General features: G+C 34.5%; 1 protein-coding gene across 4 annotated transcripts in view; it reads left to right on the top strand.

The window, feature by feature from the left end:
- The window catches only part of LOC114331603 (unconventional myosin-IXAa), a 362,148-nt gene extending 351,166 nt beyond the window's left edge, over positions 1–10,982 (top strand). For 3 of the 4 annotated variants that reach the window (XM_028281218.2, XM_028281211.2, XM_028281225.2), the window contains 2 exons: positions 1,870–2,120; positions 2,705–10,982. In XM_028281218.2, coding sequence (XP_028137019.1) covers positions 1,870–2,120; positions 2,705–4,745 — 2,292 coding nt within the window. In that variant the 3' untranslated portion in view covers positions 4,746–10,982. The remainder of the gene's footprint in view (positions 1–1,869; positions 2,121–2,704) is intronic. The other variant, XR_007698957.1, reaches the window with a different exon arrangement.
- Positions 10,983–12,583: the final 1,601 nt, after the last annotated feature.

The raw sequence follows: 12,583 nt of genomic DNA, 5'->3' as shown, positions 1-12,583 counted from the left end.
ACATTGTGTACTTAAATTTACTGTTTTTATTTCAGTTAGAACCATGTTAACTTATCACCATTTAAAATTTTCTCAGATAGAACGTGGTAACTTACGTATTTCAGCCACCTGTTAACCTTCGGACCCCAATGCATGTTTTTATTCAATGAATTCAAAAATTAGTCCTGTCGCCAGGGGGGTACAACGGCCTCCTTAATTCAGATGGACTTACCCAAGTTTGTTTTTATATATTTTGACCCGCAGAATACGACTTTTTTGGGTAACAGTTGATACGGATGTCGATAAGATTGTTATAGACAAAGAACTTGAGGACTTGCATAACAGTGATTTCTCGCAAAACAAAACATCTTTTGGTATTTTTTCGGTCATTCTAGGCAAAAAATGCTCTGACAAGTTATTTCGTAGGATGCATAGTTTTCGAGATAACCGCGGTTGAACTTTCAAAAAATCGAAAAATTGCAATTTTTGAACCCGAATAACTTTTGATTAAAAAATAAAGTAGCAATTCTGCTTACCGCATTTGAAAGTTTAAGTCAAATTATATCGGTTTTGATTATTTGCATTGCTAAAAATTTATTATTTTATTGTTAAACAATGCTATAAACACCTAGTGTGTGAGTGATGTTTTCAATGATTTCTCATTTAAAATGGAACGAGTAGGTAGAGTAGCTACAAGTGCAAGCGAGGCAATTTCTACGTAGCATGCCTTAAAACGCATGTATTAGGCACGGGAAACACTATGTGTTTATAGCTTTGTTTTACAATAAAATAATAAATTTTTAGCAATGCAAATAATCAAAACCGATATAATTTGACTTAAACTTTCAAATGCGGTAAGCATAATTGCTACTTTATTTTTTAATCAAAAGTTATTCGGGTTCAAAAATTGCAAGTTTTCGATTTTTTGAAAGTTCAACCGCGGTTATCTCGAAAACTATGCATTCTACGAAAAAACTTGTAGGAATATTTTTTGCTTAAAATGACACAAAAAATACAAAAATATGTTTTGTTTTGCGAGAAATCGCTGTTATGTAATTCCTCAAGTTCTTTGTCTATAACAATCTTATCGACATCCGGATCAGCTGTTACCCAAAAAATTCGTATTCTACGGGTCAAAATATATAAAAAAACTTGGGTAAGTCCATCTGAATTAAGGAGGCCGTTGTACCCCCCCTGGCGACAGGACTAAATATTTTCAATTTTAAACTCATTATTTTTTTATTTGACTTTAATATCATTCTAGATACCCTCATATTTTGTAATACAAAAAATTCCCTATATTTTACGAAAAAAAAAATATTTTCTGAATTTGGGGTCAAAGACGAACTCCATTGGCCTCCCATATTTCAATTTTATATTAATAATACCGTCTATTATGTGGAATTGTATGTATAGTATAAATAAAAATTGTTTGTTAAACCTGTGGCGACGTAATTAGTGTATATTTTAAAATTTCTTTAGTTCTAAGTCCAGAATGATAGTTCCTGTTTTTGTTCAGTTGTAATTAAAAATATGATTTACTAATGTTTATTTATAATTTATTGATACAATAGTAACATTAAAATTACGAATACATTTTTACATTTCTTAAAACAACTTGATTTTTTTGTCAATTGTCATTTTTGACTTGGGGTCATTTTTTACCCCTGTTGGTCATCGGAAGGTTAATAGATGTCGGTGCTAGTATCATATTAAGGTGAATAACATAAAATAGAACCAAGTTACACAAAAATCTTAGTTTAGACAAAAATTGCAGATAGAACCTTGTTATTCTGATGCAACGAGTTATATCATAAGCTACTCAAATCCATGCACAGATGTCAAAAACTAAGTTAAAATAAATAATATCAATATTTGTTACTGTTTTAGGGTCAGTTCATAGAAGTTCAGGTAACTGATGGAGCCTTATACCGCACGAAAATTCACTGTTACTTTTTGGACCAAACTAGAGTGATACGACCATTACCAGGTGAAAAAAATTACCATATCTTTTACCAAATGCTCGCTGGGTTATCGACTGAGGAGCGGACTAAACTTAATCTAGAAGCACAAACAATAACGTCGTTAAGGTATCTCCAGTATGGAGATACACGGCAGGACACTATTGAAGATTCGAATAGGTGAGTATAAAACTGTAATTATAAGGTAAATTAGATGAAAAGGGGACGAACATCATTTTTCTGTGCAAATTTTTATTTTAGAAGCAAAGTATTATATTGAAATAATTTTGAACTAATCTTGTTCTTCTGCTAGTGCTCACTCTATGCTCACTAATGAAAGTTAGCTACAACAAGTCCAGTCGCGAATGTTATTCAGCCAGGACATTTGTCGTCTACCAAGACTACGTTTTCCTTGGATTTTACCCTTTATAATAAGCTGCAACAACTCGTACTTATCATTTCTAAATGTGTGTCCCAAATATCCTGTCTTTCTCATTTTAATGATGTTCTCTGTCTCTACCCATTCTGTGCAACACCATTTCTTTCATAATATGATCGCTGCATGGTATTTTCAAAATTCTCTTAAAAGCCACATCTCAAAAGTTTCCAGCTTATTAAATCAGCTAGTCCAAGTTTCGTCGTCATAAAGCATAGTAGACTCAATATAACATTTGATCCAATAAGAAATCTTTTTAAATAATGAAAATTTCTAATGTTTGACAACTTCTGTTGTTCATTGAATTAATCCGTATTTTTATTTTCAGGTTTCAAGCTTGGAAAAACTGTTTAGGAATCTTGGGCATACCATTCCTGGACGTTGTAAGGGTCCTAGCAGCAGTTCTTCTTCTGGGAAATGTGCAATTTATGGACGGAAAAGGTCTGGAAGTCGACGTCAAAGGCGAAGCCGAACTAAACGCCGTCGCTGGACTATTAGGAGTCTCAGGTGGCGCCCTTTTCCGAGGCCTCACTTCCCGCACTCACAACGCTAGAGGCCAGCTCGTGAAATCCGTGTGTGATGCCAATATGTCAAACATGACAAGAGACTGTCTCGCGAAAGCTTTATATTGTCGTACTGTAGCTACCATAGTTCGTAGAGCTAATAGTCTTAAGAGGTTAGGATCTACATTAGGAACTTTAAGTTCCGACTCGAATGAATCGGTTCATAACCAAGCGGAAGTGACGAGCCAGCATGCTTCTACTATAGGTGGGAGTACTAACGCAGGAAGTAAGTCAATGGCAGCATTAAACAACGCCATTAGACACGCGACTGATGGGTTTATAGGAATACTTGATATGTTTGGTTTTGAAGAACCAAAACCAAGCCAGCTAGAACACCTTTGTATTAACCTATGTGCAGAAACTATGCAGCACTTTTACAATACTCATATATTCAAGTCTAGCATAGAATCTTGCAGAGATGAAGGCATCAATTGTGAAGTAGAAGTAGACTATGTAGACAACGTACCATGCATTGATTTAGTCTCATCTTTGCGAACTGGTTTGTTAAGTATGCTTGATGTTGAATGTTCTATCCGTGGTACAGCCGAGTCGTATGTGTCAAAGATAAAAGTTCAACACAAAAATAATTCTAGACTGTTCGATCCGAAACCGATTGATCCAAGATTGTTTTGCATCCAACATTTTGCTGGTAAAGTTGTATATGACGCCACAGATTTCCTGGATACCAATAAAGATGTTATTCCAGACGATCTGGTAGCTGTGTTTTATAAACATAGTTGCAATTTTGGTTTTGCGACGCACTTATTTGGAAGCGAGCTCAAAGCTTTATATTCCGTGGAAACTGTTCCTAGAGGAGTCAGTTTCCGAATATCTCCTACTTCTCATACAGATCTTTTAAATGGAGATGAACCAGTGTCGACTTTAACACAAGACTTCCACACTCGTCTGGATAACTTATTGCGCACTCTGGTACACGCAAGGCCACACTTTGTCCGCTGTATTTGCAGTAACTCACAAGAAGCAGCCAACAGGTTCGAAAGAGGTATAGTAGTACGACAAATCAGGTCTCTACAAGTGCTAGAAACTGTTAATTTGATGGCAGGTGGTTATCCCCATAGAATGAGGTTTAAAGCTTTTAATATGAGGTATCGATGTCTAGCACCGTTTGCTAAACTGAACAGAACTGAAGAAAAAGTAACAGACGATTGTAATTTAATTCTTCAGTACGTCATGGACTCAATAGGTAAACAACAAAGTCTTGTGTCTACAAGTTACGCTATGGGAAAGAGGCATATCTTTTTAAGCGAAGGAATAAGGCAGCAGCTTGAAAAGCTGAGGTCTGAAACTCGACAGAAAGCAGCTACCTTAATTCAGTCTTGTTGGAGAGGTTGGCATTGTCGATATAGAATGTCAGCTATTCGTCGAGAAAAAACTGTCAATCAACCACCAGTATCTAGGACAGCAATCGGAGGAACACGACCAAGGCCTCAACCCATCGCTGGTACTCCACCACCCGATCCTAATGAGAAATGCGACGCGAAAATCATCCAACAAACTTGCAATCTCTTTGGACTGGATTTGGAGAGGCCTCCCCCTGTTCCTCCGAGTAGATCGTACACAGTAACAGGAAATACCAAGTTGGGTTACCCGCAAACCAGAGTCATGAAAATGACGTATCCTGAAGATACTACTACTGGCGACGATGGTCCAGTTTTACTGAAAGGAGAGACTGTATTAGTAGTAGGAGCTTCACATCGTAGAGGTCATTTAATCGTTGAACATAAACATTGTACGCTTCATGTGCCCTTTCAGTTTTTGGAACTGAAACAAAGTGTTAATATTTAATCTTGCCATTTGTCTTCCGCGGTCACTCTATGGGTGCCACTATAGTATGCGATTTATCCCGAGGATGCGGTCTACCTGTGCGTAATATTATAGTGTGCGGTCTACTGATATCAATTTGAAAATTTCTGAAGGGTTTGTGCAAGATAGTGAAATGTAGGAAAACTCTTGTAGAAAAAAATATTTATTCACAAGTAATAAACATTTGCAGGAAAATAAATAATGTAAAATGAAAGAGGACTCTAATAGTTTACAAACAAAATGCAATCCAACTAGCTACTTACAAAAAGAATTATGTATAACCTAATTATTTAAAAACAATACAGCTTAATTATTATTAAGATGATGGGTACGCATTTTCGGCTGAAATGCTATTCAAGTGGGGATTCATTTTTTTCGAATCCTGAGAAAACTTATAAGTATTTTTGAAAAATTTAAACGCAGAATGAAAGATTACGTTATTAGTGAGGGCCGAAGTTCCTGAGAACTTCTATAATGTTTATTTTAATAAGTTACAGAAATGAAAAACTAAGAGAAAATTTAGTGTGATTTTTAATTTCAAATATCTCATTCAAAATAAACTTTTTATTTCTTCTAAGGGACTTCAGGCCCTCAGTAATAATTAAGTCTTTCATTCTGCGTTTAAATTTTTTAAAAGTATATATTAGTTTTTCAGGATTCGAAAAAAATGGACACCATGTCCGTGGTAATATTTTCCAAATCTATCTTTGTCTTACAACGCACTCAGTCGAATAGAATATTGTCAGCATATTGTTAGTCAGACATTGACCATCAGTGACAATTTTAAATATTTGACATGGCATCGAGAATATTTTGAGTTGTTGATTAAATAATATACATATATAGTGTATTTGATAAATAATTGATTTATGACGTGAACTTAATAAAACGTTATTTATTGTGTATTATTTGTGGAAGATCCAAGCAGAGAATACATCAGGATAATATATTCTGTGATCCAAGTATTTTGTTGTTAAAGATGTTCAAAATTGTAAGCGTTCCATAGTAACAATATATTATTAAAAAATAACTTAACACTTTTTCTCTTTTCTCGATTGAGTATTAGTTTTTGTTGTACATATAAATTATTACAATCACTGAATACATAGTGAAAAAATTATCACACTTATTAACTGAATTAATAATTTGCAATTATACAAATAACAGTTATCCAAGAACATTGAAAAGCCATCTCGTTAAGTTAATGATGACATTTTCAAGTAGAATGACATTCTAGTAATGTTTACATATCCATACCAGTGTGAATTTTACTACACGTAATTTGCCGTGTAAAGACAGAAAAAGTAGGGATAGCCGTAAAATATTTGCGAATTATTTACCCATGGCCTTAAAGAAGAAATTCATGCACCTTAATTTAAGATGTGAATTATTCTAGCTTAAAAACGTCATGTCGGCATCATAACCAAGAATTAAAAAAAATACCCTATCTATTCGCAAAATTAAATTTCGACAGGGCGCTCAAAATTTCAAAGATGGACGATAACTCTAGGAAAACAATTCATTTTGTCATTTGGCGTCACAGTTCTAAAACGTTAAATCAAAATCATTTACACGAGTGTTTTGCCTAAGTAACCACTAAGTTTTGCCATTAAGACATCTTATAGATTAAAGACGACTCAAAATTATGTTTCACCTGTATGCATTTATTAAAATTTGATGCTAACTACTGATTTGATTTTACCTTTTTTCATAAAAATATCTGGCCCTTCGATAATCACACAGCGTTTTAAAAATTATTAATCTATATTAGAATTTCTAATTTTGTTTTTAATTTAGTTAATAGGTACACTACAATTTATTTTACACCAACAGATAACCATTTTTAATTAAATAAAAACTGGAAACTAAGTAGGTGAATTTATTTTATAATAATTATTGTGTTCTGGAAATTATGAGGTGGTCGGAATATTTTGCATAACTGTGTACATTCTATGTACAGAATATATACTACATTTTATTTATTTATTTAGTTTTGCAGTCGCTTAAACATTAAAAAATACTACGTTTAGTACAAACGCTAAATTAACAAAATGTGTGATTTCGCATTGGTTAATTTACGTCATTACGTAGAGTACAATAGGAATGAATACTGAGGAACACTGCAATAGTTTTTTTTAAGTCGAAATCAATGTTAATTACAAGATAAACTGACCGCAAATATGTACACAAATTAATGACAAAGTCAATGTTTTCCTAGAGTTGATGCTTGTCAAATTCGCCACCAGACTTCGCCCCTTTTGCGGTTCCTCGCCAATATACAGCCTACATACGGTTTGTTGCCTTTCAATATTGTGTGCAAACCCTTCTAAGAAAATATTATCGTGTCATTTAGTCACATGTAGACCGCAAGCTATAGAAGAAACCCGATGGTAGACCGCATACATAGTGGCACCACTTTATGACAGGTACTGATATATTCGCTTTTAAGGTTATTCTATTTAATTGAAAACATGTATATTTCGTAATTATACACTGAACAGTATTTTTATATAAGAATCGACTTACATGGTGCACTATAGTACGTAGTCTGTATAGTAGACGAGGAATTATTTGGTACCAACATTTTGATGTTAAATTATTTAATGATAAGTTGGGGACAGTTAATATTTTTGCAAAAATAAGTTTAAAACTTAAAAACAATCATTTATCTTCTACTTATGGTGCCTATCCAATCCATACATTTGTCCATACTTATGTTAGACATTAACCCGGCTATTTTGACTTTATTAACAGTTCCCCTAAAAAGTCCGGTAGTTGCCAAGTTAAACCATTTTTGTAAGTTATGAAGCCAATCATTTAGAGTTGTTTGAAATGTTATATAATAAGTACAATTTTTTATTTGCTTTCTCCTACTTTCGTCGTCTCTTGTGATTATATATTATAAAATCCGGAGATACGGAATGCAGCCAGAAAGCAGTTTATTAACGAAAAGTCTGAGATTTAAAATATTGTTTATTATATTTTTATTTCAATTATTCTAATTGTTTAAAAGGTAGTAAACTTTGTATCTGGGGATTTTCGTTGTTTTCCTCGTAATACGAGAGATGTCGCTAAATTGCGTCTCAGAGGTGGGTTCATTGCATTGCGATGGTTTGCCTTAAATTGGCAGAATTGTTTGTATTTCCTTCAGAGTTGAGACTTCTGAGCTTCACTGATGAGGCATAAGGATGCTGAAATAGCTATATGGAGATGGTGGTCCAACTCTGAATCAAATATAAACAAAACCTGCCTTGATCTTTTTTATCTTTTTCATTTTTACTCAGTTTGAGTATTTAGAAACTGTCCTTCGGTCCTTTTCCTTGACGAAGGGAAGGTAAATGCGTGGCCTAAGCGTCCTCTATTTGCTTTCTCCTACTTTCGTCGTCTCTTGTGATTATATATTGTAAAATCCGGAGATACGGGATGCAGCCAGAAAGCAGTTTATTAACGAAAAGTCTTAGATTTAAAATATTGTTTATTATATTTTTATTTCAATTATTCTAATTGTTTAAAAGGTAGTAAACTTTGTATCTGGGGCTTTTCGTTGTTTTCCTCGTAATACGAGAGATGTCGCTAAATTGCGTCTCAGAGGTGGGTTCATTGCATTGCGATGGTTTGCCTTAAATTGGCAGAATTGTTTGTATTTCCTTCAGAGTTGAAACTTCTGAGCTTCACTGATGAGGCATAAGGATGCTGAAATAGCTATATGGAGATGGTGGTCCAACTCTGAATCAAATATAAACAAAACCTGCCTTGATCTTTTTTATCTTTTTCATTTTTACTCAGTTTGAGTATTTAGAAACTGTCCATCGGTCCTTTTCCTTGACGAAGGGAAGGTAAATGCGTGGCCTAAGCGTCCTCTATTTGCTTTCTCCTACTTTCGTCGTCTCTTGTGATTATATATTGTAAAATCCGGAGATATGGGATGTAGCCAGAAAGCAGTTTATTAACGAAAAGTATTGGATTTAAAATATTGTTTATTGTATTTTTATTTCAATTATTCTAATTGTTTAAAAGGTGGTAAACTTTGCATCTGGGGCTTTTCGTTGTTTTCCTCGTAATACGAGAGATGTCGCTGAATTGCGTCTCAGAGGTGGGTTCATTGCATTGCGATGGTTTGCCTTAAATTGGCAGAATTGTTTGTATTTCCTTCAGAGTTGAGACTTCTGAGCTTCACCGATGAGGCATAAGGATGCTGAAATAGCTATATGGAGATGGTGGTCCAACTCTGAATCAAATATAAACAGAACCTGCCTTGATCTTTTTTATCTTTTTCATTTTTACTCAGTTTGAGTATTTAGAAACTGTCTTTCGGTCCTTTTCCTTGACGAAGGGAAGGTAAATGCGTGGCCTAAGCGTCCTCTATTTGCTTTCTCCTACTTTCGTCGTTTCTTGTGATTATATATTGTAAAATCCGGAGATATGGGATGCAGCCAGAAAGCAGTTTATTAACGAAAAGTCTTAGATTTAAAATATTGTTTATTATATTTTTATTTCAATTATTCTAATTGTTTAAAAGGTAGTAAACTTTGTATCTGGGGCTTTTCGTTGTTTTCCTCGTAATACGAGAGATGTCGCTAAATTGCGTCTCAGAGGTGGGTTCATTGCATTGCGATGGTTTGCCTTAAATTGGCAGAATTGTTTGTATTTCCTTCAGAGTTGAGACTTCTGAGCTTCACTGATGAGGCATAAGGATGCTGAAATAGCTATATGGAGATGGTGGTCCAACACTGAATCAAATATAAACAAAACCTGCCTTGATCTTTTTTTATCTTTTACAATTTTTTACTTTGTGGACCCGTATATCTCAGGGGGTAGCATGTCGTGACTTCCACGCAGTTAGGCTAGGGTTCGAAACCCAGCACCAGCGAGAACATCTAGACATTTTTAAATGTTTATAGTGCCCAAGTCGACTCCGCCTGAATAAAATGAGTACCTTGGGTAAAACCAGGGGTAATAATAGGCAGTTGAAGCGTAGCACTGGCCCTGTTAATACCTTTCTTGTATACCGTAGGCGCTAGATATAACAGACTACCCTTCTATAATCCCAAAGCCACGTTAGCGGTATGAAACGGGAGACTATTCTTATTACAATGTTTTAGCAAAAAATCAGACGGCTATAGCCGCTACTCTCGCCCTAGACATGTACTTATGTACTTTATAGCACTTACAAGGCGGTTTATATCGTACAAAATAAATTTACAAGTTTTTAACCCTTTAATGCGCAGAACTCATTGTTCTTAAGACGAACATTTTCGAAAAATTTGAAATCAAATTAAATAAATAAGGTGCCTGATAGAAAAAACGGAAATTATCTTCAAACTTTTCTTTTATGGGGTGGTAAATATTGCTATTACTGGGCTTTTGACTGGGCTTGAATGGTATAGCTGTAGCAACAACGAATTGTTTCGGTCAGCAGTTTCGAAAATACGTATAGCCCTGATGATCGCCAACCTTCGGAACGAAGATGGCACTTGAAGAAGAAGACTGGGCTTTTGAGCACTTACCATAGTTCAGTTGGTTAATTTTTGGCTCGAAGGACCAATGTTTATGTAGGAAGTCTAACTGTAGGCTTTGTAGAGGGTGAATTCGATTGTGAGGAAATATTTAAAGAAGACGACGAATCCTTAAATAAAAAATAATTGTTGGTGAATTGTGCTCGGTAGAATCCCTGATCAGTAGGGATGGCGGTTATTGACAAAACACCGGTTTTCAGTTATACCGGATTTTTTACTTACGGTTATAACCGCCTGCTTCTATCCTATTCTGTGGCCTTGTCTAGAAGTATAAATAGACAATTTCGTTTGTATACAACCGGCAACATTGCATTTTAGTAACAGAACAACATAATCAAAAGTTATATTGGCGGACATGGATATCAAAATTGCCGACAGCGTTCTGGATAAAGTTAAATTAATATAAAAATGTTAAAAATTTGGTACCAAAAGTTCTTGTGTCTAATCTTTCGTATTCATTGTATAAATTGAAAACAATGGCTCTTAGTGCCATATACTAGTACTTATATAAATAATCGCGACAATATAATGAAATATAATAAAGTTTTTTCATTTCGTTTTCAAATTATAGGTCTTAGCGTTTAATATATCGACAATATTAAATCTAAGAAAAAATCTATGGTCTTCGTTTACTTATGTAAGAATATATTTTATACAATTGTACAAATTATAAAGTATTTTAAATATATTTAATTTCTATACAGCTTGTTATTTATTTTTCTATTCCACTGTATAATAATAAAGAACAGAACGGGGCAAAAATGACCACCTAACAATTTTTTACTTGCACCTGCCAAACTTCATAGGTAAAGAAAACATCACTCTAATCATAGTTGTGAGTAACAGTTCTTATTGTAATGCTATAATAAAGTAACACGTTTAAAAAAAACTACAACTTAAAGTGAAAATGGCGTCTGGTCCTGTATACCCCAGTATGCGGGGCAAATGGGACCACCCGCGTACCAAAAAAAAAAGTTTATTAATAGCAAGCTAAAAATGTTTTAATAGCTTGACGGTGTCTAGTCGAATAAACTTTAATGTATGGGAACACTGGAACAGGGGAAGTTTTAATGGTGGAACAGGTTAAGAATTTGGAACGTCAGATTACAAAAACGTTTCATGTATTTTGTCGGACAGAATTTCCAATTGATTTGTTACCCTTTCATTAAACTCTCATGCAAAAATCAGACTGCTATTTATCACCAACTGGGCATTTTAATAAGTCCGACACGTAGAATATATCAAATGACAGGAATTATGACAGATGATAAATAGCAGTCTGATTTTTGCATGATAGTTTAATGAAAGGGTAACAAATCAGTTGAAAGTTCTGTCTGGCAAAATATATGGGACGTTTTCGTACTTAGTCTGACTCTGTACTGAAGCATTGTTTGCTGTTGTCAACCTCCGGTAACAAATTCATCGCGAAATTCAAATTAATTATTTCATATCTCTCAATGATCTTATATGCCCCGGTCTTTCCTACTTCACCGTTCTTTATGTGTACAGATAGCATGTCGCTGACCTCGTATCGCGTGGTTGAAGTCATATTTGCTCTTTGGAATTTCTACTTTATTATTTTTCCCATTCATTCCTTACTTATGTTTTTCCAATAATTACAACTTTTATATATTTTCTATTTTTCTTTGTTCTTGGTATGTTTTATTAAATCTGACAACAGCGCTTTACAATTCGGTCAGAATTCCAGCTAATTGTTATTTCGCTGCTATCAGTGACCGTTTTTGCTTGATTTCTAGTATTTCTTAGTAAAATACTTTTATTGTAAGGTGAAGTTTTCAATTATTGGTCCATTTCCTTGGTAACACCTCCATGGCTTCTAAAATTTGCAAGCCAGATGGATGCTGAAGCGAAGAAGACAAGAGGGAATTCAAAAACTTACAATTCACGACCCCGTCTGTTCAGCTGATAAATTCCAACAGAAAATGGACCTAGTTACTCAAAGAAGTGACGACCACTATAAAAATAAAATAAAAATTCCCTTTTTATTCAGTTTCAATGCGAAGACAAAACAATCTTATTTTTCAAAAATGAATAACCATTTTTAATTTCGTTGCAAAACGAAAATACAGCCGCATCATATTCCAGTCCAATCAGAGAGTGCAGCAAGCACCTCTACCGGTTTCGAAACTTATTAGTCTCTCATCAGGAGGCACATATGCACTAGACTTCCAGCGCTGCTGTAGGAGTTGTTTTTATGGCCCCCGTAATACACAGGCATGCTAGCCTTTGTCTATTGCCTAGCAGCCTTATTACTCCTTGCTGCGTCTTTGTCCAACAAGCAAA

Source organism: Diabrotica virgifera, chromosome 6 (assembly GCF_917563875.1).
Source record: "Diabrotica virgifera virgifera chromosome 6, PGI_DIABVI_V3a".
In the NCBI taxonomy this organism is placed as follows: Eukaryota; Metazoa; Arthropoda; class Insecta; order Coleoptera; family Chrysomelidae; genus Diabrotica; species Diabrotica virgifera.
Note: the sequence above shows the minus strand (reverse complement) of the source record. Positions and strands in the feature narration are given on the sequence as shown.